This window comes from Myotis myotis, unplaced genomic scaffold, assembly GCF_014108235.1.
Source record: "Myotis myotis isolate mMyoMyo1 unplaced genomic scaffold, mMyoMyo1.p scaffold_m19_p_9, whole genome shotgun sequence".
Classification (NCBI taxonomy): Eukaryota; Metazoa; Chordata; class Mammalia; order Chiroptera; family Vespertilionidae; genus Myotis; species Myotis myotis.
In genome coordinates, this window is record NW_023416401.1 from 31,135,846 (window position 1) to 31,162,050 (window position 26,205).

At 43.4% G+C, this 26,205-nt stretch overlaps 1 protein-coding gene and 1 non-coding gene across 5 annotated transcripts in view; both read right to left on the minus strand.

The window, feature by feature from the left end:
• GNAL (G protein subunit alpha L) overlaps positions 1–26,205 on the minus strand; it is a 102,643-nt gene that overhangs the window by 54,210 nt on the left and 22,228 nt on the right. The window contains exons 1-5 of one of the 4 annotated variants that reach the window (XM_036321028.1): positions 23,096–23,215; positions 22,195–22,442; positions 21,928–22,000; positions 21,078–21,132; positions 20,809–20,928 (exon numbers count right to left, since the gene is read on the minus strand). In XM_036321028.1, the coding sequence (XP_036176921.1) occupies positions 20,809–20,928; positions 21,078–21,132; positions 21,928–22,000; positions 22,195–22,336 (390 nt within the window). In that variant the 5' untranslated portion in view covers positions 22,337–22,442; positions 23,096–23,215. Of the gene's footprint in view, positions 1–20,808; positions 20,929–21,077; positions 21,133–21,927; positions 22,001–22,194; positions 22,443–23,066; positions 23,216–26,205 lie in introns of those variants that run through there. The other 3 variants (XM_036321027.1, XM_036321029.1, XM_036321026.1) reach the window with 3 other exon arrangements.
• On the minus strand, positions 24,060–24,163 carry LOC118663858. The gene has a single exon (XR_004970163.1). It is a non-coding gene; the product is annotated as a U6 spliceosomal RNA (small nuclear RNA).

Genomic DNA, 26,205 nt, shown 5'->3' on the forward strand with positions numbered 1-26,205 from the left:
GAGGACCTCATCCTAGTCAGCATGGTCTCTCCTCGAGCTGTGTCCCATTTCAGAATGGGCACTGCATTCTAGCACCCGGAATTTTAAGCTGAAGTAAGCACACAAAAGGCCGATGAGGTAAACTACCTTTTCTCCTGATTTCTAAAAGTCAGAGTTCCTCACCCTGATTCCGATAACACACTTCACAGGCAGGGATAATAGAGGAGGGGCAGACCCACCTTTCTTCTCTCTCCTTTTCAGAACAGGGAACAGTCATTTTCTTTCACTTTAATAATTTTCTCCCTTCAGAGAGGAATTCAAATGTCTTTCACTTGCCAGGAGAGTGGGAGGAGGTGGGTGGAAATCGTTAAAGACCTTCAATAACAGCTTGACATAGAACGAGCTGGAGGAGCTGGCGCTGTAACCCATTCAGAGCCAGAGATAATTTTTCATATTTGACACAGAACGAGCTGGAGGGGGAGAATTAAATCAGGTCTCTGGTCAGAATGAGCCCTTATGGCCTCACACACACCAACCTGGACCCAATTTAGGGTAGACACATTGCAAAAAAATACAAAACCCTGAACGGAACAAAGCGATCTGCTTTTAAATTCATTGGCACTGACTTATTTTTATTTTTTTATTCTCTATTGTTGAAAGTTTTATACATATGTCTCTTTTCCCCCCCATTGACCTCTACCCGGCCACTGACTTCTTTTAACCTAAGATAATTAATTGTATGCCAGAGAGAGACAAGAACCCTTAGAAAGATGGATGGGGTGCTCTCTGGGACCACGTTCTGAGGGCCAGTCCTCACTGGAGGCGCTGGGCCCGGGCTAGGGGAGAGGTGCGCTCATTCTGGGCACCAGCACTGGCAGACCCAGGCCGGCTCAGCATCCGTGTTTCCTCTAATCCTTAGGGCTTTCAAATTTATATTTCCCATTTGTTCTCCTTGTTGGGAGGCTCGAGGCATACTAGCTAACTACAAAGCAGCCCACACCCCATCTACCCTATGACACCCACCCCACATCTCCAGTGGCTCCCTAAGGGATGCCATCATGGGGAATGGGCAGAACCCACGTCCACCCACCAACTTATTTTCAACTCTCAGGTATACTCTCACCTTTTGGCTCTCTAGACTAAATTTCTTAATTCCACGGGGGCAAAATCTTGCCAAAAAACCCCTCCCAAATTGTCTAGAGAACTTTACTAGATTGAAGCAGGGGAAGAAATGGCAGAGAGGGGATGAAAACTGAGCGTGGGACTGACAAAAAGTATGAATCACAAGCATTCCATACTTTGGAGAAGCTAAAAATGTTACGATAGCTGGAACTTTCTCCCTTCAAATACTATTGTGCTAATTGTCTTCTCATTCCTAGTTTTAAATAGTAGCGACTGAGTAATGCGCCCTGTTTATTAGCCTTTTCCATCTCGAATTCTTTGTATACCATGAGTCACGTATTTCCGCCCACTTTTCTGACTTCCTATGTACAGGACACCGAGGCCCACACAGCCTTCTCTCAATCCAACACGCACAGTGAGTCCCTTTAAGGCTCACAAGCCAGGTACTGGCTTTGCCCCCCAATCCCACTGAGGCTGAAAAAGAATGATTTTTTTTTCATGTATCCTATTCATGAATACAGTGCTTTTAAACACACCGACCAGAGCCAATTCCTTGGCTCAGAGTAAAATGCTAATTTGTGTGTTTTCAGTGAATTACTAAATGCCCTAAAAAGTGCATGCATAGAAGACAGCGAAAAGAACAAAGTTACTCCATCTGCCTCTTCGTGAGCAATACATAATCATGTGGCTCTTTTTGGACAAAGGTGTCAATAATGTTTAAAAAGCGGAGGGTTAGGCTTAGCACAGCTTTTGTTAACTCAGGATGTCTTTATGAAGGGGTGGTGAGGTAAGGTCTTACAGCTGCACCTCCTGCATCTCCTGTACACACGGAGAACACAGCCGTCTGCACCACCAGCTATAAATGTGGGAAAAAGCCACGCGGTTGATCAGTCCCAATGTCAGGCCAAGGTGAACGACACAGGAGACTTAGATACAGTCAACTGGATTAGGGTTCGTGCCCATTCACATGGACACCTTACCCAGTGACCTGAAGACAGAAAAGCATTGCAGAGAAGGCCCTATGAGAGCAAGAGGTTCTCGTCGGCACTTGGGGGGGCAGAGACTAGTGTGCCTGGCCCCTTGAGGGGGAAGCACGGCTGGTAGGCCCAGGCAGTGGCCACTCCTCTGTGAATCCCTCCCTCCAGCTAACAGGGGCTGGGAGGGCCAGGTGGACAGGAGGATTCCAGTGGGGCTCAGAGAAGCACAATGACAGCCACAAATAGTGCTTCTCACCTGGCCCTGCCCCTGTCAGTATCACTCACACTGAGGCTGGTTAAGAAGAAATCATTATTTCCTTTGCCCACATCCTCTGCTTCAGCCCTGCCTGTCTGACACGGCAGCCACTAGCGACAGGTGGCTTTTGAGCAGCTGACACACTGTTTGCTGAAATTGAGATGTGCTGTGTATGTAGAATACACACTGGATTCAAAAACCAGTGATAAAAAGGATTATAGTATATCTCATGAATAATTTCTAGGAATTGCACATTGAAATAATATTTTGGATATACAGGGGTAGGCAAAAGTAGGTTTATAGTTATAAGTATTATAACTATACAATATGCCCACACAGTCCTTTCAATATCAATAAACAGAGTTTATTCCTGTATTATTACTAACTAATTATTGTATTATTTATTTGTATTACAATTGTGAACCTACTTTTGCCCATCCCTGTACTGTGTTAAGTAAAATATATTATTAAATTTTACTTTTTTTTTTTACTTTTCAAATACGTGACCACTAGAAAATATAAACTTACACTCGCATTTGTGGCTCACATACTGGTAGTTCTATTTTCTGTGCTTGGTCAGTGCTGGTCTAGAAAACGCATTCATTACAAAGGGCTGCCCACAGCTCCATGAACGGATGCAGTCACTGTGAGGTCAGCAGATCTTGGCTTTGCAAACACGCAACAAAGGTCACACTACCATGCCCATCTCGAGAGGAACTGGCTGGCTCACTGAGGGCTGCTGCTTGGGAAGGACAGGGCTGCACTCTGCACTTGGGCAGCCTGGCCCCAGGAGCAGCCTTCCTTCCACCACCATTTCTGTGGAACAGGGAGAGTTTTAAAAATACTTTAAAAACAACCGGGATATATACATTCATAATAAACAAGCAATGGGAGAGGCACCCACCTCTGGAATTCTAGTCTGATTAATGGCAAGATTAACTGCTGGGATGTGATAAAACTCACAGAATGATGGTTCATTACTTTTACAGACATTGATTGATCTTCTATCATGTCTTCTGCATAATGGGAATCTGTCTTCATGGAGGTAATGCCCTCAGGAACTTTGTGCCAGCGAATCTTAAAGCACTGTCATCTATCACAATAAAGCTCAAAAAAATTCTTAGATTTATGGTTCTCTTTATTTTGCCTAATGCCCACACAGTCCTTTCACTATCACCTATGCAAAATCTTCCTTTAAGAGAGGGCAGAACACAAACAATAATATATGTTAATACATTAGAAAACTCGAATTTCTTTTTAATGGGGACTGCAGGTGGATAAAATTGTATAATGACCCATGGCCACCATTGGTCCTCTTCTAGTTTATTTTATTATTTATTTGTTTAATAATACAATGAACACTATGAACCCCCCTCCTCCACTAGACATGGCCAATAACTGACTGTTACCTACGTGTTCTTGCGTGTTCCCTCTCTGCCTCCTCTCCTCTATCCTGTGATGATTGTTCTCTTCTCTTTAAGAAATTTTTTTTTTATCAAAGATATATGTTTGCTGAAATAATACAGTGTTTAGTTTTGCTTGTTTTTGAACTGTACAGAAGGGTATTAGATTACATATACCTTTCCAACACTTGAGTTTTTTCATTCAATATTAAAATACTGAGAAATCCATGCATGCTGTGGTGTGGTATAATTCATTCCTTGTCACTGCTTATACCTCATTGTGTGGGTATTCCACATTTCTCTATCCATTGTCCTGTTAGTGGGCATTTGTGTTATTTCTAACACAATGTTACTCATCAACACAGCCTTCTGGTCCCCTTAATTATGTATACATCACAAAGCAGAATATCATTCTCACAGAAGGCAAGGTTTATCTTCAAAGAACTCAATAATTAACTCGTTCATTATGTAAAATGATGTTTTTAAAGAATTATGCAATTAGCCAAGGAAATGTCTACAACTGCTCTTTTTTTTTTGGAAGCAATATGATGTTTAATTTTCCATAAAATGCTGTGTTTTCTCCGTTCTTGATGTAGTACTGCTTCAATAATAGATTTTTGAGGGTGTGGGGTGTATGGAAGAAGGATGCTATCACATTAAACGTGCATATCTATTATAAGATACATGTCAATTTCAGAAATTCTGTATTATTTAAGGTTGCATAGTAAGGCTTTCTCAATCCTAGGCTGGGCTCCCTAGCTGGAGACACGAAGGAATTTTGAGTTGTTCAGAGCTGTAGTTCAATGGTCAGGTATTCCATAATCCATTTTTTTATGTGTAAGTCAGGGAATGCTTTATTTGAATGACCACACACATGGCATGTTGAATATAGAGTAAAAGTTGATTAAAAGTATTTCCCCTACATTTAAATTCTTAATTTGAAAAAGCTATAAAAACCACTGGTATGTTTTAGTCATTTACTGGCTGATATTTAAAATTTAACTTGTAGAATACAGAATATCAATCCTGTAGTCACAGGCTCTGAGTGGGTTAAAATGCAAAGACACCTGGTAGGGGTAGCTATTAGACTGTGTTCAGTCATTTGCACCTTGTTTATTTATGGCTTCCTAAGTAACAGGTTAGCAATGAAGTATGTCAAAGTCTTTGTGTTTTTTCTAATTTGCATTGTAAGTCAAGTCCCTTTCTGTGTCTAGTATTTGAACTTGGCCAACACTAATAACTCACATTAACCATGTTTTTTTTTTTAACTTATCAAGTTTTTAGAATGCGTTCTAATTCATTTTTCAGAGCAAGTCCTTTAGGTAAGTGTTACTATTCCTATTTTACAAATGCAAGGTGGCAAAGATTGTGTCTGGCTAAAATTGACTCAACTCTTTTGAATCTGGGGCTCATTCCACTGCACTACACTTTACTGGGGCCAATTAGAATGGTTTTGAAAAGCTGTTTGGATAGAGGACCCATCCTCCAATTTACAGCTGAAAGATTTTTATTTTAAAGAGGCAAAGAGGTTCTTGCAACAAATTAGTAAGCACTTATTTTTCGAAGACCTTAAATGTTTAAATATCCAGAGTTAACACATCTTAAATTTGACAAAAACTTATCCTTTTGTAAATATCAGGGGCATAAAGAAGGCCTTATGTATTACAATTCAAGTATATAAACAGAATTCACAAGAGAGCATGACTGTGACAATGCAAAATTCCTTTCCTGCAGGGAGTGGTTTCAAATCCCTACAGAATAATTTTAGGTAACAGCACATGAAAAGAAATTAAAAGATTAAAAATAGAAACTTAGCACAGAGATATGTTTATACCACACCCAAGAAATGTAACAAAAACCATCTGAGACCCTAAGAAAGAATCCCATACAATAAAAGCCTAATATGCAAATCGACTGAACGGTGGAGCGACCGGTTGCTATGAGGCACACTGACCACCAGGGGGCAGACTCTCAATGGTGGAGCTGCCCCCAGCCCGCAGGCCCCAGGCCAGTCAAGGTGGGTGCCAGAGGGGCCCCCCGATTGCCCTACTGGTTGCCCCACAAATTGGCCCTGATTGCCAGCCAGGCCTAGGTACCCTACCCATGCACGAATTTCGTGCATTGGGCCTCTAGTCTCTATATATAAAAGCTTAATATGCTAAGTGTCTGACTGTTTGAACATTAGACCAGTCACTATGATGCGCACTGACCACCAGGGGGCAGATACTCCAACTGCTAGGGTCCAGCGGATGGGGACTGGGCGAGAAGGGCCGGACATGCCCTGGAGACCTCTCATGGTCCCTCCCTGGCTGGCCAATCTCCTGCAGTCCCTCCCCTGCCTCTCAAATATTTCTTCTAATTAATTTCCTTTCAATGTGCACGAATCTGTGCACCGGGCCTCTAGTAATAATATAAAATCCAAAGCTGTAAAAAGGTACTAACTGAGCTAATGTACCAGGTTCTGATGGTATATATAGCACAACAGCAACAAGTTACTAAAGACATCTCGCACTGGCTTGGTAAGCTGCACAGCCCTTCTTCAGGGGAGTGGAAAAAATAATCCCAGGTTGCTATTTTCCATCTTGATTTTTCTTAATGATACACAATTAGGTTTTTACAATATGATGCAAGGAAATGAATAAAACTGCAAGAGTATTCAAGTGAAATTGGCCGACTTCAGCAAAAGTTTGGTGGATAAACTATCCTTCGTGGCAGGGACTCTTGTTCACTGTCATTTTCCAGTTTCCTGGCTACCCTAAAGCTCACCTTTGAGGTGTTCAGAAAATTCTACTTGAATGAATGAATGATCCAATCATTCCCATACTTCTATTTCCAACTCCTGCATTTCTGCACCTGAAAGAAGTGAGTGACTACTAGATCTGATTGTCTGCACAGTAGCTGGAGGAAGATCCCAGTGAACTGAAAGAACACCCTGATATTCCAGGTAATTTCCCTTTTCAGGCTGCTCCAGGAAGCTGAGCCTCTGCCTCACAAGCTCCTGCCAGCAGGTCCCTCTCTGTAAGGAAGTTTATCCATTAACTCAAGGAATGGCTGTTATTCCATCCTGCTGCCATCATCAATATCAACATAGGTGTAATGTGCAGTTATGACTTATAGTATGGATACCACATATTTGCAACCTATGGGAAGAAATCTAATGATGGCAATTTTAGGTGCAATGACAAACTATTAGGGAGGTACAGATTTGGTATCTAGAAAAGTTGCGTTCATCATAACTACTCGTAATCACTTGCCTTCTGTTTGGCAACACCAAGAGACCCATTCTCCAACCTACAGTGTGCTTTTCTGCACTCCACTCACTGCACTGTGACTGGACCAGGAAGAGTTGGTTCCTCCATGACATCTACATACTGTCTCTAGTTCTTCCAGCAGTCTCCGATTGTTCCTACTGGTATATATCGCCCATGATGAGAACAGATAAGAACAGGTTCTTGAGAAAAGCAATTTCTACTTCCTTTTCTTTCTTTCTTGTTAATCCTCAGCTGAGGATATCTTTCCACTGATTTTCAGAGAGAGTGGAAGGAAGAGGGAGAGGCAGAGAAACATTGATGTGAGAGAGACACATTGATTGGTTGCTTCCTGCACACACTCCGACCAGGGCCAGGGAACCTGCAACCAAAATACATGCCCCTGACTGGAATTGAACTCAGGACCCTTCCATCAGAGAGCCGATGCTCTATCCACTGAGCCAAACCAGCTAGGGCCGATTTTTACTTTCTATATGAATTTTATCAATGTACCTATTGCACCGATGAAATACTTCTGTCATCATTCTACTGGTTCTCTGGGCTGAACAGCCTTTCAGAGATCCCTTGCCTCATGATGCAATGACAGCCCCAGATACTGAGGGATGTTTCCCAAGGTTCTGTGGCTGGTACACACCACGGGGAGGAGAAGCTAACTCTGCAGTGTTTCTCTGTACCATCATACTGCCTCTGCAGATGTGACTACAACCTCTGAGGGCTTGAATATGATCTAGTGCAGGGGTCCTCAAACTTTTTAAACAGGGGACCAGTTCACTGTCCCTCAGACATTCCACACATGCGCACGGCGGGCCCAGGTGAGTCGGCTGCTAAGCAGGACAGGCAGCGGTGGCAAGAACACCCGGCGGGCCGGATAAATGTTTTCGGCGGGCCGCATGTGGCCCGCGGGCCGTAGTTTGAGGACCCCTGATCTAGTGGATGCTCAATCAGTTTGCAGTTAGCATTATTTTTTAAGAAAAACACACACACACAAAACAAAACAGAAAACAGAACTAAATAGGTCTTAACATGAACACATAAATAACTTTGTCTATAAAACGATCAATGGGTTATGGTTCAGATATTCCAGAGGATTTAACTCTTCCTTGATATTCATCTATGGTCATCTGTTCCAAGGATGAAAATCATAGTGGGTCAAAAAGAAAACTTAAAAAAAAAACTGATTTGAGAAAGAGAGAGAGAGGAAGAGGGAGAGAAAGAAACAAAGATTTGTTGTTTCACTTATTTATGCATTCATTGGTTTATTCTTGGATGAACCCTGACCAGGGATTGAACCCTCAACCATAGTGTATCAGAATGTGCTCTAACCAACTGAGCTACCCAGCCAGGGCCAAAACTTCTTAAGGTTGAAAACGTCTTAACTGTCATTCCATTCGGCTTCAATAGTCACTATTCACTGAATATATGTGATGGGTGGTGATGAGATTCCCTTCCCAAATAGCATGTTTGTAGGCAACACAGTAACCTGTGGGAAGCAAGCTAGTAATGAGAATTTTAGGTACCAAACAAGGTGGTAGGAAGGTATAGAGATTTGGGGGCCCAGCGGGCAGCAGAGTGAGGGCATAAAAAGTGGAGCCCAGGGTCATATTCTGGACCGGAACCCACCATGACTAGCTGTGTGGCCTTCATCTCTGCATACAGTCTCCTCATCTGTAAGACAAGAACACTAACGGTCTCCCCTGATGGGGTGTTGTGAGGACTAAGTGAGCCCTCTGGGAAGGGGGAAATCCATGCCAACCGTGAGATGCGTACAAAAACCATCTTGATTTTAGTACACACTAAAATATGTTCTCTAGCTTGAGAACATATGTGGGTGCCCATCCAGATTTCCTACTTGATTTTGATTAAACAACTTGCCCAAAAGAGCGTGAAAAAGGCATTTAAAAAAAGTCAAAGTGCTTATCATATCAAAGGCAGAGGGTAGGCTATTCTCTTATCTCATGACACTGTAGGAGGGAAGCCTCTTTTCCTCAGCAGGCTCTGCAGTCCAACTGCACTGTTCAGATGAAGATGCAGCTTAGAAGATTAATCTCTCTCTCTGCGTATAAGCCTTTTATAAAGTTTTCATGACAGGCAGCATGTGTTTGCTGTATTCTGAACATACGGCACAATAACATGAAATCCTGTTACCCAGGCCTTCACAGGCAGGGAAGGCACAGTATTGGCACCGTTCCTGAAGTAGGTCAGCTGGGATAACAGTGGGAATTTACAATGATTTTAGGTTGTCTGTTTGAAAGCGGGAAGTTCTCGCTGAACTTCATGTCATGTGACACGTGAGTAGTAAGAATACCGGTCCTGGAAGAAAGAGATGTCGCTTCTAGACATGATTGTGCCCTTAGTGTGCTGTGAACTTGGACAAGTCCCACCAACGCCCTGGGATTCTTGCTCCTCATTTGTAAAATCGCTCTAACATTCTCTGAACATAGCCGCACACATCATAAACTTATTTTTTAAAAGAGGACCAAGTGAAAGAGAGTGATAAAAAATGTATTTGCGCCCTAACCGGTTTTGCTCAGTGGATAGAGCGTCGGCCTGCGGACTCAAGAGTCCCAGGTTTGGTTCTGGTCAAGGGCATGTACCTTGGTTGCAGGCACATCTCCGGTGGGGAGTGTGCAGGAGGCAGCTGATCGATGTTTCTCTCTCATCGATGTTTCTAACTCTCTATCCCTCTTCCTTCCTCTCTGTAAAAAATCAATAAAATATATTAAAAAATGTATTTGGCCTTCTGATTCCTAATGTTGAGGAAGAGTAAAATGGCTTTTTATGTTGATACAACCTTTTGATTTATTTATGTTTGGGGCTACATTTTTGGGTTGATCTCCTGGTATGCACAAATGACTGTTTAGCATGAAGGGTAGAGAAGTTTAACAAATGGGAAACTAGTTCACAGAATGCAATAACAAATCCTAGTAATGAGTAGAAAGTACATTTTCAACAAAAAAACTTTGAAGCCTGGCCGAGGTGGCTCAGTGGTCCTTAGTTCTTATTGCTCTGCTGCTGAAAATAGTGCCCTCCCAGAAGCCCACTACCAGGTGTTATCTATCACAAACCCTTGGGTCTGAGCACTATAGCCCTTACAGATCTTCTCCTCTGAATGGCTATAGAGTTTCTAGTCTATCCCACACAAGTTAGCGTTAATAAAGTACCTATTTTATTATTCACTAATTATATATTACATATTATATATTACACATATCATGTCACATACAGCTTGTGTCTTCACTAACTCATAACTTTCTTAGTCTAGAATTCACAACTTAGACTTTCTTTGTCCTAAGTCCCGGATAAATACCTGACTGTAGCACACATTTCTTGAGCACAACTGTACTCATGTATTGCTCAACGATGGGGATACACTCTGAGACATGCAATTTCGTCATTGTGAGGACATCAGCGTGTACACGTACACAAATCTAGATGGTAGCCTACTGCACACCTAGGCTATGCGGTTACAGCCTATCACTCCTGGGCTACAGACCTGTACAGCATGTTACTGTACTAACACTGTAGGCAACTGTAATGCAATGGTAAGTTTATGCATATCTGAACATATCTCAACATAGAAAAGGTACAGTAAAAATACTGAATAAAAGATAAGAAATGATACACCTGCATGGGGCACTGACCATGAATGGAGCTTGCAGGACTGGAAGTTACTCTGGGCGAGTCAGTGAGTGAGTGGTGAGTGAATGTGAAGACCTAGGGCATTACAGCCCACTACTGTAGACTTAATAATAAAGTCTTCTTTCTTCAATAAATTAACCTTAGCTTACCATAACTTTATAACTTTTAAATTTTTTTTAACTTTTTGACTCTTTTGTAATATAATAGTTTAAATATAAACATATTGTACAGCTATGCAAACTATTTTTCTTTATATCCTTATTCTATAGGCTTTATTCTATTAAAAAATTTTTAACTTAAAAATCTTTTTGTTAAAAACTAACACACACACACACACACACACATACACACACACATTAACCTAGACTGCACAGGGTCAGAATCATCAGGATCCCTGTCTTTCACTTCCACGTCTTGTCTCACTGGAAGGTCTTCAGGGGCAGTGCATGCATGGAGCTGTCATCACCTATGATCACAATGCCTTCTTCTGGAACCTTCTGAAGGGCCTTCCGGAGGTTCTTGTTGAGGAGGTTTTGCTCTATTCAGAAATATGTTCATGGAGTTTGCTTGGTTTGTTTCACAGGTTTGTTTATAAGCAGATAATGCACCATGAACATTCCTCTTTATTAATGAAAACCTTTCAAACTTTTTTTTGGTTAATCCTCATCTAAGGGTATTTTTCCATTGATTTTTAGGGAGAGTGGAAGAGAGAAGGAAAGACAGAGAAAAACATTGATGTGAGAGAAACACATTGATTGGTTGCTTCCTGCACACACCCCGACCAGGGCCCAGGCTGGGGAAGAGCCTGCAACTAAGGTACGTGAGCTTGACCAGAATTGAACCTAGTCCCCTTTGGTCTGCTGGCTGATGCTCTATCCACTGAGCCAAACCGGCTAGGGCAACCTTTAGAACATTTTAACGAGCTTGTTGAAGTCTGCAAAAGCTTCAGCTAAACCCTTCACTGTGAATCTTCTTGGTGGTGGTGGTGGTGGTGGTGGGAGGGGGGCGGCGGTGTCTTCTTTTTCTTCTCTTAGTTTCCGTTTCTCTTGCCTCTTCTTCAGTTATGTGTTCCTATTCAGTTCCAATAACTTCTCATTAGTCAGTTCCTCAGGAACCACTTCTAGGAGCTCTTCAGTGTCACCTTTACCCACACCCAGGTTGGTTATTTGGCATCTCACCCACAATATTGTTGATTTTTGAAACTTCTTCTTTCTTGGCAAATCCTTTGAGGTCATCAATGAACCTCTTGAGTTTCTACCAAATGCCATTCCTACACTCCTTGCTGACATCACCTGAAGCCCAGGCAAGGTACCTGATGCAGTCATAGATGTTGCAATGCTCCCAGAATTGCATCAGTATCTTCTCAGTGTCTTCCTCAGCTGTAGCAATAGACTGGGCAAAGGTCCTCCTTGGGTCGTAGGCCTTAACAGTTGCTATAACTCCCTGGTCCATTCGTTGGAGCAAAGAGATGGCATTTGGAGTGAGAAACACCCCTTTGATATTAGGGGGGAAAAACCACCAATAAAAGGAGGATTGTCCAGGAGGATTACCAACAATAAGCAAAATCTTGAAAGATGTGTTATTCTCCAAACAGTACTTCTCCATTTCGCTGGTCTTGCAATTTATTTTATTATTATTATTTTTTTAATCCTTACCCAAGGATATTTTTTCCATTGATTTTTTAAGAGAGAGTGGAAGAGAGAGGGAAAGACAGAAACATCGATGTGAGAGAAACACATTGATTGGTTGCCTTCTGCACGTGCCCCGACCAGTGGATAGAGCGTCAGCCTGCAGACTGAAGGATCCACTGAGCCAAACCAGCCAGGGTTGGTCTTGCAATTCAGGAGGGCATCTTGGAAGAGGAGCTGGGTCATCCATGACCTCTTATTACTCCTGTAGTACACTGCAGGGTGTGCTCACTGATATACTTGAAGGCTGTGGGGTTCTCACTGTGTCAGATCACAAAGGGCTTCAATTTGCAGCCAGCAACACTGACCCAAAGCAAGACTGCTATCCTGTCCTTGAAACCTTGAAACCTGGCATTGACTTAGCCTCCTTATGGATGAAAATCCTTTCAGGCATCCATTTCCAGAACAGGGAGGTTTTATCCATACTGAATATTTGCTCTGGCAGGTAACATTACTCCACAAACAGCTTATCTGGAGTTTCCAAAACTTCTTCAGCTGCCTTCACATCAGCACTCGTAGACTAAACACTCACTCTCACTTTATATAATGAATAATGATTCTTGAATTGTTCAAACCACCCAGAACTATCAGGTAGTTCGCCATCATAGTTGGGTCCAGCCTTTTCTTTCAAGATTACATACTTTTTGTTTAGGGCAGTGGTCGGCAAGCTGCGGCTTGCGAGCCACATGCGGCTCTTTGGGCCCTTACGTGTGGCCACGCTTAATCGCACTGTACGTGCGCGCTTGCACGTGGTATTTTGTGGAAGAGCCACACTCAAGGGGCCGCAGTTTGCCGACCACTGGTTTAAGGTGTGATCATCACTGTGCTGACAGGGACACACTTCTCTGTCTGGTCTTCAATCCAGGTCATTAGAAGTTCCTTCAGGTCTGATATACATCCTTCTTGAATTTCTGTTAGTATCATTCCCTCTAATGAAGTAGGTCCTATAACAGCTTCCATCACTTTGATATTGTTCTTCAAGATCGTAGCTATGGTGGAATGGAACATGCCTGACTGGCGAGTAATAACCATTGCTTATTTTCCACCTTTGCAGTCCTTGATCACTTTTAATTTCGTCTCCAGGTCAATCACTCAACATGGCCTCTTGTTGGCAACATTAGCAGTGGATATTGTATTCTTAGGGGCCATGATGAGCAAAACAATACGAGATTAAATCAAGCACAAGAGAAATTATGCAATCAAGGGATGCGGTAACATGAGATGTGTGAGGCTGCTGCTGGCATAACATGGCATACTATTTTACAGCAAACTTCTTTAATAAGTAGAAATAGTACATCTACTAGAGAGTATAGCATAGTAAATACATAAACCAGTAACATAATTGCACTTTTACACGACTGGTAGTACAGTAGGTTTGTTTACACCAGCATCTCCACAAACCAGCATTATGTGAGTAATGCGTTGTGCTACGGTGTTATGGCAGCAACGGCATCACTAGGCGACAGGAAATTTTCAGCTCCATTATAATCTTACGGTACCACTGTCATATAAGCCGTCCACTGTTGACCAAAAATTGTTATGCAGATCATGACTGTACATGCCACGCAAGTAGGAGATGGTTTCTACCCTCAATAAATGTATGTTTACTGGCAAAACGCAACACGCCTAACCATGATGTGAGCTTTAAATAAAAGAACTGGCATAAAAGTTAAACATTTGAAATCATGACACATCATCTCCTTTCTAAGTAAGTCAAGCTTGTTAACTGGAGGGACTTAAACTCAGTATTAATTGAGTACTTACTAAGTGCTGAAGATTGACATTAAAGACAAATATACAACATGCAAACTGTATTCTTGAGAATTTTAACTTTTTAGGTAGAGGACATTTTAAAAACCAGCAGGTAGGGTTTGAAGGTGGTAAGAGCAAGAACTGCTGGGAAGGAGGGGCAGCATATGATGTGCAGATTAAGGTAAGCATGTCACACAGCAGGGAAGCCAGGGTTTTTTTCTTCGGTAGAAATTTCAAACTACGTCTGTGAAAGAAAAATAAGTGTGGGAGGGGCAGAATGTCCTAAAGCCAAGACGGAAGAATGCAGGATGGGTATAGAATGACCAGGAAACTTGTGTGAGAAAGATGACATGTGTCATAGACCTAAGTGGTTAGCAGTGGTTCTCAACCTTCCTAATGCCGCGACCCTTTAATACAGTTCCTCATGTTGTGGTGACCCCCAATTTCATTGTTACAAATTGAACATAATTAAAGCATAGTGATTAATCACAAAAACAATATGTAATTATATATGTGTTTTCCGATGGTCTGAGGCGACCCCTGTGAAAGGGTCGTTCAACCCCCAAAGGGGTCGCGACCCACAGGTTGAGAACCACTGGGTTAGAGAAACAGATTATTAGCCATGCAGAACCCAAAGGACAAATGCCCTCCAAGGGTCCTGCTTGAGTTAACAGCATAATTTTGACTTCCCTCAGAGTGATGAAGTCAGTAGCTTCTATACTGCAAAACATCAATATTTAACGAGTGTCTCATACAATCTTTCTATAGTTTCATAATCAAGTACTCTGGCATTTGTCTAGGCACCAAAATGATTTCTATACAATTTATTTTAATGTAAAATTTTACTTGAAAAATATTTACTTAGCAATTCAGGCTAGATATTTTCTTCATACTAATAAGATTAACTGTAATGGCATTTTATAATTGATGATTCATCATGAGCTAAAAATATGATTAAAAGATTGCTCGTATGCCACATTGATTGTCTTGGGGGACAAGATCTGGTGCCTGGGGTCAGGAGGAGTAAGAAAGAGACAGCTCACTCTTCTGTGTCTTTTGGATTTTGTGCCATAAACAAATACTTCTTATTCAAACAAATTCACAGACAACCTTAAAAAAATAAAATTGCTTTGTGTTGTGAGAATGTTATGCACAAAGTTGACTTAATTCAATCTATATGCCACAAGAAAGGACAGAATAAAAATAGTATGGAGGTTATTTTCAGAGGTGAAGAAAAAGCTCACACATTCACAGATGACATTCTCATGTAAAAGTCATTATTCTGCCTCTTAAAACCTCAGTGTACCTTTCTCACAAACCACATGCGTCAACTCATTTAAATCTTAATTTGACATGAGTAGCCTACTGCTCCTTCCATGATTTCCCAAGAGAGCCCTGTAAAATTCAAAATGCTTTCTCTCAGAATCATGTAAAAATGGCAATGATAAGGACACAATGCTCGCATACTAAGGTATTTTTGATGCCATATTCTTCTGAAAACAGCCACGTGTTCTTATAAGTGAACTTCTACTTTGGTAAACCAAGTAATAAACTTTCGATACATCCAAATTTGAGGTGAACCATGACAACAAAAACCTTGACAACACACCTTCAAAGGATTTGAAGTTTCAATAATTTTTTCTTATCCAAGAAATTAAGAAAAAATATGTTGCCTATGTTGTGACCATTCAGAAATATTTTCCATAAGAAAAAAACACTTTAGGGAAGAGGGTTTGCCCAGACTTCTTGGTGTGTTGGTGCAGACGAGAGGTTGCTGCTCTGGCTAATCCTCCAATGACGCTCTTTTTAGTATGTGAAAAGCAGCATCATGGTCCACCCTCTATTTAGTTTTCACTACAGTATTTAGAAATCGTCACAAGAATTGACAAAAGCTTCCCACCTTAAATATTTATTATGGATAAAATTTATTAGTGTGCTAAAACTAAAGTGTAAATATTTTGATAACAAATAGTCGGTCTCAAAAAAATACAGTCTCAATGGACATTCCTAAAATGCACTTATGAATTACAAAGGGGAAAAGAGAAGAGAAACATGGCGGACAGCACCTCACTAAGTGATCAGAGTTAATGCCCCCAATTCCCTAGGAAGGACACAGGCCATTTCTGTGTTTTTGATGCCAAAGTACTAACCAAATCTAGTCATGATGCATCAGATGAACCACAGTAAGCACATCCCACAAAATAAATGTTTGGTCAGTATCATGAAAAAATAAAAAATAAAGAAAGGCTGAGGTATTGTTCTAGAGTAAAGGGGAAATAGAAATTAAATGTACTACTTGATTCTAGATTGGATTTCTGCCATGATCATCACCTGAGACTATTTTCATGGGTAGATGAGCTGGATAGAAAGACTAGTGAAGGGTGTTCTGGGAAGAGCCCAGTCCAGAGCCAAGATGTTCTGGATGGATACATGAGAAGAAACTATAAAGTGGCAACTAATTCATTCATGATACCACCCCATCCAAGCTGCTCCATTAACTTTCATCTGGATTGCTATCTACAGTGATAAACAGATTCCATATTTAATCATCTAGATTTCATCTAAAGGCTTCTCAGACCAGCACAGACCTGGCCTAAGAGGTCTGTGAAGTCAGGCCCCTGGTGCCCTCTCGAACCTTCCCCAGCAACCCTTAGCTGGATAGGCACTCTCTATGCTGGCCTTCCTTCTGGTACAACTAAAGTTTCATAGAATTAAATTGAAATTCAAATGGAGAGCAAATGGGAGAGCAAAAGAACAAAAGAGAAATCTGACACCGAAAGACTTTCAAGGATTTGATCTCAAAAAATACTAGATTTAGTAAATTAGGGCTATGTTTACCTTAAAAATTTCTTGGTTTAGCTCTGCTGTTATGATTTTCACAATATACATTTTTTAAGTAAAAGTTAATTTTCTCCAAATGTACCAAGTAATATGAATATATGTCAGAGATTTGTCTTAGGATCATCAAAATGTCAATCCAAGAACTATTTAATAATATAAGTGAAACGAATATTTCAGAGCACCAGGTAATGTTACTGAAAATGTGTGCATATCCAACAAAAATAGCACTTCAGAAGCAAAGTTATATATTTAGATATTAATTTCCTCATTTATATAAGTACTAGAGGCCTGGTGCGCAAAAATTTGTGCACTCGGGGGGGGGGGGGGGTCCCTTAGCCCAGCCTATGCCCTCTTGCAGTCTGGGACTCCTCGGAGGATGTCCACTTGCTGGCTTAGGCCCACTCCCTGGGGGATCAGGCCCAAGCTGACAGTCAGACATCCCTCTGGCAGCCTGGCAGCCCTTGGGGGATGTCCACTTACCAGCAGGGAGCAGACCTAAGCTGCAGTCGGACATCCTTAGTGCTGCTGAGCAGGTGGGAGAGGCTCCCACCACCACTGCTGTGCTGGCAGCCATCAGCCTGGCTTGTGGCTGAGCAGAGCTCCCCCTGTAGGAGCACACTGACTACCAGGGGACAGCTCCTGCATTGAGCATCTGTCCCCTGGTGGTCAGTATGTGTCATAGTGACCAGTCATTCCCAGTTGTTCTGCTGTTAGGGTCAATTTGCATATCACCCTTTTATTATATAGGATAGAGGCTTGGTGCACAGGTGGGGGCCGTCTGTTTTGCCCTGAAGGGTGTCCCGGATCAGGGTGGGGGTCCTGCTGGGGTGCCTGGCCAGCCTGGGTAAAGGGCTGATGGGTGTTTGCAGGCTGGTCACACCCCCTTCAGGGTGGGGTTCCCCACTGGGGTGCCTGGCCAGCCTGGGTGAGGCGCTGATGGCTGTTTGCAGGCTGGTCAAGCCCTCTCCCCCCAGTGGGGACCCTCACCCCATGGAGGTTTGGCCAGCCTGGGTGAGGGGCTGACGGCTGTTTTTAGGCTAGCCACACCCCCTTTAGGGTGGGGGGTCCCCACTGGGGTGCCTGGTCAGTCTGGGTGAGGGCTGAGGGACGTTTTCAGGCTGGCCAAGCCCCCTGGCAATGGAAGCTACCAGCCTCTCTTTTCTTTCTTTTTATTCTGGGATTTATTTACCTTCTATAATTGAAACTCTGTATCTGAGTGGAGCTCAGAGCTGGCCAGGGTGGGCGGGAAGTTTGGCTTCCTTCATTGCCAGGAGCAGCCCAAGCCTCCTGCTCGCTCCAGCTCTGTGGCCACGGCCGGCTGAAAGCAAGTATCTGGGGTTTATTTATCTTCTATAATTGAAACTTTGTTGCCTTGAGTGGAGCTCAGAGCTGGCCATGGCAGGCGGGAAGCTTGGCTTCATCCATAGCCTGGGCAACCAAGCCTCCTGCTTGTTACAGCTCCGTGGCTGCTGGCCGCCATCTTGGTTGGGTTAATTTGCATATAGTTGCTCTGATTGGCTGGTGGGTGTGGCTTAGGGCATAGCAAAGGTATGGTCAATTAGCATCTTTGTCTTTTATTAGTGTAGATAGACTCTTTTATCAACATAATCTCATTTGTAAAGGACAGAGACACAGATGACAACAGAATGTTAGGCTTAAAAACTACCAAAAAAATATTACCTCTGAAAGACCATTATAATTACACTAGAGGCCTGATGCACGAAATTCGTGCAAGGGGCTCGGCCCTCGCAGCCCTATCTTCTTCAGGAAGGTCGTTCGGCTGTCTGGTCTAATTAGCATATTACACTTTTATTATTATAGATTTGCATCTTCAGGTTCTCAATTCTCTTTTACTAATTTTGATTCTGATAACTAGTTTTAAGTAGCCTTAACATATCTATATGAAAATACATCTGTGCAAAGGAAATGGTTTCTCAAGTTTATTTTTTAAAATTAATAATATGATTTAACTTAATCAACATGTTCACAAATTAGGTGCTTTGGATTGCATAGAAATCCACTTGAGAGTTACTGTTTCTGAACTTCAGATTAAATATGGAAAATGTTTATCATGTGTGAGTTTGTCATGAACAAGAAAGAAAATGTGTGACTGATTAATACACCTTAGTTCTAATTTCTCATTACATGCCAAGAATAACTTTTTTCTACATCAGAGCCATATATGAGATGTTTTATGATTACTTTTAGGTGAACACGACAGGGCAAAATTGAGAACATAAATATGTGTTAATAAATGTGTGAACCTGAAGCTGAATGGGCATGCCACTCCTGATTCCAGCTAGGACCTTGTGGTTTGGGGTGACGTGACTGCCGCATTACATAAATGTCACAGGGTGCTGGAGGACATCCCACAGCTCTAGCTGGCTGAAGCACTGCTTTGGCGCTACCTATCCCCCTGCCCCCCACATCATCCCCTTTATTCCCCCTCCAAGCCATCCAATCAATTAAAGACACAGTTCAGTGAAAAACAGTGGGCTCTGCTGTGCCAGATACCTTATCTCTTTTTCTAGCCATTTTGCTACCCCTGAATCCTTTTTAAAAATTCTAGAGATCTCACTGGCTACATTGGAATGCTTATCAGAAACAATAATCCCATTATAGATTGCAAATAAAAGCTAAAAAAAAAAAAAAGTAATTCTTATTCGCCATCCCAATCCAGAGCCCACAGGACAACCATGTTGTGCTGAAGAGAAGGGTAGGGCTGAGCAGGTGCACGCTGCCCGAACTTCAGTGAGAGCAGGGCAGGACCTATCTATTGTACATGCTGGTTTTTGCACCAGCTTTCCTTGGAAGAGAGGCTTCTGAGAATGAAAATTGTCTCAAGACCACCATGCCAGGCAGTAAAAACTTTGAAATACTGCTATTGATGGGTACACATACACAGCACAAACGTATGCTTTTTTTTTTTTAGCACAACTGTAACAAAAGTGATTTTCTGAGAAATTTAACAAATATATTTTTATATGACACATGATTGATCTACTTGCCAAACAATAATATAAAGAAATGTTTATTCCAAAACAAGAGAAAACTAATATTCATATCATCTTTTTAAAGCAATACTACCATGCAAGTGATTAGGAAAGCAGTCCTAAATCTGCAGATGTGAAATGAACTTCATTTTCCTATCATATAGTAAATGTTCAGAAGTAATCCACGTTATTATTTACAGCATGCATTCTCTTCTCATTTGATCTGAAGGACACCCCTTAAAAGTAAACTGAATTCTGTTCTAATTTTCCCTCAGAGGCAATCACATATCAGAGAGTATTTCCCTCTACTTGTGGAATTTCTACGTACTTATTCTCTTGGAAACTGTTAATTTAAAAATACAGATAAGAAAAAGTTCTATAGGTTTTTCTTAAAATGCTGTCTTCCTGGTTATCAATCTCACCAATACATTCATAAAAGCATTTTTTATAATTGTATTGTTTTTAATATTTTTAACCAATGTTAATATTTTGATACAGAGGAAAACATTTCTTTTAAGCAGAGCTAGATTTTTGAAGTTAACCATGAATTAATGTTAATATTGCTTCTCAGTAAGCCACCTCATTAAAAATGGTTCTGCCCTGGCTGGTGCAGCTCCATTGGTTGGAGCCTCATCCTGTATACCAAAAGGCTGTGGGTTCGATTCCCTGTCACGGCACATACCTAGGCTGAAGGCTTGATCCCCCGTCGGGGCTTGTAAGGGAGGTAACCAGTTGATGTTTCTCCTCATATCAATGTTTTCTCTCTCTCTCCGTCTCCCTGTCTCTGTTTCTCTCTAAAAATCAGTAAACATATCTTTGGGCGAGGTAAAAAAAGAAAAGAAGGTTCCATCTTGCACCACTTAAATTATTTCAGTAAAGATTTACATACCTGGGAATATTCAAAGTCAGTGATAGGGGCTATACTCTTGATGTAGTCTGATCGAAATTGATTTTCTGGGTTGGCCAGTGGAACTGGAGGTATTATAGTACTCATCGCTGAAATAATTGTCTAAAACAGAATAAAGAAAAACATATTTATGGATGAATATAACACAGGCTCCATGTATGATAAGCTAATGTATAATTTCTGTCTACTTAGTTGTAGAGAGCAGAGTACTTAACTTTTCTAGCAAACAACCATTAAGTAAAAGTCCTTACCACGATAGCATCTTTAACATTTTTCCGGATGTCCAGGATTTTCTGCTTCTTTTCCCTGTATTAAAAGAGAATTGTTATGAACTTAATTTGTCGTCAGCACTGATTTGAATGAATTGGGTGGAACTTTAAATTTCCAGCTGCAGCCCCTGGCTAGACTGGTTTTCCTAGAGCTCAACACCAACCCCAGAACAACAGTTTTTATCGGCAAAGTTTTTATCTGGGAAAGGAAAACATGCCCCTTTTCTAGTTTGTACTCTAAACAAACTTGAATGCACACAATACAATCTATAGCTTTACACAACCACACATGTTGCACAAAACATGGCAAGCCTGTCATGAACACTGCATATAAAACTATACAGCTACACCTGCAAATATATTTGATTTGAATCTATCCATGTGTTGATAGGTATGAATTAAAATAGATGCAGACAAATGATATAGAGAAAAAGTATATATTGACATGTTGGTTAAGTGTGTTCAGAGTAGTACCAAGACTGCAGATAAATACCTCAAGAATGCCTAATAAATCATATTTTGTTAAGCAAGTTATTTTTTTACCTAGAGAAAGGATTTACCTAAATATACCAAATTCAACAATACACTCTTACACTGAGTGTCCAGATTATTATGACCACCCCATCAGTACTTCATTGACACTTCCCCAAAATACTGAATATTGAAAACTTCCTAAGCAAATACTCGCAAGGTTTTATTATTATTATTATTATTTGCATAACTAATTCACTTCATTGTACTGATGGGGTGGTCATAACAATCTGGCCACTCAGTGTATATTTTTCTCCCTAAAAGTGTATTCGAAGCAAAACCGAAATTGATCATTTCTTACTCGGGATTAAATCCATTGACGTGCAGGATCCTCATTTGTTTGACAATAGTGCTTTTCCCAGACTCACCAGCCCCTGCAAAACAAACAGAAAGAATGCTGAGATCTGTAGCTGGATGCCCTTGCCATTGTTCACACCAACCCACACTGAGCAATTATCCTCTCCAAGGGCAGGCATTTTCAAGTCCAGGCCAGCGCTGGACTGGCCGAGCCGCCGGGGTCGCGGGCTGTGCGCTCCGGGCCTGGCAGCCGCCGCCCCTCCCGCCTTACCCAGTAGAAGCAGGCGGTGGGTCGCTTTGTAAGCCAGGCGCTCCTTCTGCAACTGCTTCTCGATCTTTTTGTTGGCCTCGCGCCTTTCCTTTTCATCGACGCCCTGGTCTTCTGTTGTCTTGCTGTTGCCCAAACAGCCCATGCCTGCCCGCTCGACTGGACGCCAGGCACGGTTAGGAATTTGCCCCCAAAGCAATTAGGGAGCAGTGGATGTGCGTGGATCCTGCGGTGGCCTCTCTTCCCAGCTGCTGAAAGAGATGGCCCGGTCTCTCGGTGTGTCCGGATCCGAACCGGCGGTCTGCTCCCTCCCCGCTGCCCACCGCAAACTCCTAACTAGAAAGGATGCAGGGAGGACGCACGGAGTCCGACGCCTGTGGGGATGGTTTCGTTTTGGACGCGCGGCAGTGAACGGGTTAAAGATAACTATCTAGGACGATCTGCCGGGTAAACGGCACACAGGGACCGGAGAAAGGGGCAGGAGAAAGGGGCACGGACCGCCAGGCTCCGCGGGAGCAGCCGGGTTCCACTCGCCCAGGTTCCCCGCCCAGCTCCGCTGAGCTCAGCCCCTGCCCAGCGCCCGGACGGGACCCCCGAGGGCCGAGTGCTCAGCCCAGCGCGCCCGCAGGCTGGTGGCCGCGCGCAGCGGGAGGGACGGAGTGCGCTGCGAGATCCCGCAGGGCGACTGTGGGCACCGACCCGCCACGCCGCCCCTGGGGGCACAGGGACCCGCGCTGCCTCCCGGGTCTGAGCTCCTCCGCGCAGGGAAGGGAGGCTGGCCCGCGGGAGGGGAGGGGAGGGGAGGGTGGCAGGTAGGCTAGCCTGGGTGTGGGAGGGACGCTAGCGCTCACGGTGCTGCCGGGGCGGGAGCTGACCTCTCAGCGCCCGGCCGTGGGAGGCTCACCCTCGTGGGGTCCCGACCGCTGCCAGGTGGCTGCCTCGCACCCCAAGCCCAGGAGAGTGGGTGGACGAGCGCGCGCTCCCCTCAGACACTTCAGATGCCGCCTGCTCATAGGCAGGGAGGCCGCGGGATCATGCATATTCTATCAGGGAGGAGGATCTGCGAGGGCTCACGGGGCACCGCCTTTGTTCCCCGCACTTTCTAGACGATTCCTGCACACCCACGCCGCCCCTGAGCCTCTCATCTTTAGCCCCAGCCCCCGCGCTCCTCGGCTGTCCTCTCATAGCTGTACTCCTTTCTAGAGGGCACTCTGGCCTCCAACTTGGCATTGCAGCCAAGGGCCGAAGGAGGGCAGGAGGCAGGCTGTGTCCTCATGGACTGTGACGGTGAGATAGGCTCCTCCACTCCTGCTTCAGCAGCTCCAGGGGCGCCAGCTACTCTGCACTAGCCTGGCCGCACTGGGGGGAGGAGGAAAAAGAGGTGACTGGGTGCTGTGGAGACCACTGCCCTGTGCGTTGCTGTTGCAAGCTGATGGCCTCCAGGCTCCAGGGGCCCGGGCACTGCACAGGATTCTTTCACTGCCTTGGCTAGAGGGGGGTGGGGGTTGGGGTGGGGAGGGGCTCCCTGCGCCCAGGGGCATGGCAGTCTTCGCCTGTCTATGTGTCCCCTCTCCTCTGAGCTCCCCTCTTTCTTCACACTCTTTCCTATTGGCTTGTTCCCTTCAAGCGTACAAGTACCTTCAACTCTGTCCCATGTAAAACCAACAGCACCTCCTTCATTGCAAGTCGCTGGTTAGTTCCACCAACTTTCCTCCTGCCCACCACTGCCAAGAGTTAAAAGGGAATGTGTTCATACCTCAGCCCCTGGCGGCCCACCCCCCTGCACTGGAAATACTCTCATCATGGTCACTGGTGGTGTCCCAGGGGCTAAACATCACCTGTGAACTTTGGTTTTTGAGTTTGTGTTTTAAAGTGTGGAACACTTCATGGATTTGCAAGTCATCCCTGCGCTGGGGCCGTGCTAATCTTCTCTGTGTCGTCATGAACTTTGGTCTTGGCTTCCTTTGACCCCTCTGTGGGGCTGGCTCTGTCTGTCCTTGAGAAGCTCCTGTCCTCCCGCTCCCACCAGATGGTCTTTTTGATTTCACGCCTGCCCTCGGGCTGGTGAATCTCCACTCCTCCACGGGGTGGAGGCACCTTGGACCCACAACAGCCTCTACCCCCTGGTGGGGCTGACTGCATCTTGCATACTGTGTTCACACAGCTCTATGTCCATATCAGCTCTCCAGCCCAGCTCACACCCTGACTGTCCAACCAGAACCTGGAAGTCATTCGTGACTCATTTTCCTTCTTGTCAGCCCAAGTAGGATCTTACTGATCTGTGTCCTGAATATCTGTCTTATTCTTTCCACCCCATCTGCCACTGCCATGGTCTTAGGTCCCTAATCTAACCTGGATTTCGGCAGAAGGTGAGAAAAGATATATAAAAATAGCATAGTGTAGTGGAATGTTTACAAGGATTTGTCAGTTTTTTAAATGCCAAGATTTATATGAATTGTTAGTGGGAAGAGAAGGGGACAAAACAAATCTCATGAAAACTCTTAAAGGGAGAATTAAGTTGGAACCCAGAAGCCACACTTTTAAGGCAGCCTGATATTTAGTTTCCCTAAAAATATAGCAAATTTTTTCCACCTGTTAAAAATTAGGAATTAGGGTTAAATATAACTTTGTATATGTTGAATTTTATATGATTACATAAACAGACCTAATAGAACAGGTCTGCACTATACGACCTACAGTATGTCCTAAAATATAGACTGCTAAACACTCTAAAATATAAAAGCAATGTCTTTATACAGTGATACAGCATTTCTTAAAAGAAATGCAAAGTCGACCTTTTCCTAGTCCTATCTTTATCTGGGAAACTGATCCTCATTTGTATTTCCAACCATGGGATCAGCGTTCAAAATTCCAGCTGGTTCACCTAGAGCAGGCGGAGCGGAGCTGTAGGTAGAGCACTAAGCGCAGCCAGGAGCTGCTGGCAATGCAAGCATCTGTTGCCAGGCAACGGCCGCTGCCACCACAGCAGCAGCAGCAGCAGCAGCAGCAGCAGCAGCAGCAGCACCACCACCACCACCACCACCATCACCACCACCACCACCACCACCACCACCACCACCACCACCACCACCACCACCACCACCACCACCACCACCACCACCACCACCACCAAACCACCACGGTGGAGCAGCACCCACATGCAGAGATGAAGGGCTGCCCTGCAGCAGCCAGGTGCCAGCAGAGGGGCAGAGGTGCTGGTTCAAGGAAATGCTGGGGCTGCAAAGTAGGTGTGGGAGGGAGAACTGGGAAGGTACAAAGTTTGGGGCAAAAAAGGGCAAAAGATAAAGTGATGTTTTCCTCACTCTTGTTGATGTTTAAGACAGGCAGGGTGTCCCTGAAATCTCACTGCATTTGAAAGTTTAATTACTTACATTTCTCTTACTTTCCTTAGTTTTGTGAATTTTGATTTTTAAATTTGGTTTTGTTTCAGTCCCTCTGACTGGATAGCAATATATATATTGCACCAGTTCTCTGGTCTGAACTCTAGTCTATGGTGGCAATAAAAACAAAATTTGTTTCTCGCCATAGAAGTTAAATAACTGGATTAAGTATTCATAGACTGTTTGACAGGCCTAGATCTAGGAGATGCTGAGTTGCTTTGGAAAAAGACTAGAGTGCTAGGTAGTACAAGATAGTGGAGAGTTGAATTTAATTTTTAAAAATCAATACTTAAAAAAGTTTAATAACTAGTCTTTCAATAGCATTTTACACTTAAGAGATTGATAAAGGCTAAAACTGCACTAAGACTTTTGGAATAGTACATAAAAAATTTTAAAAGAAGAGGAACAAAATAGTTTAGGGAAGATGAAGAGTCACGAATTCCGTGCAATGGCAATGCTCCAAGAATCCAAAGCTGCAGCCAGTTTTGCAGCGAACTTGGCGGCACCAGCTGGGTGACTGCTCCGCACACGGCCCTCATTCCAGTTTGTGCCATTTTAGACAACTGCTGTTGTCCTATCTCTTTTCTTTCTCAGTATCTTGGTGGAACCAACC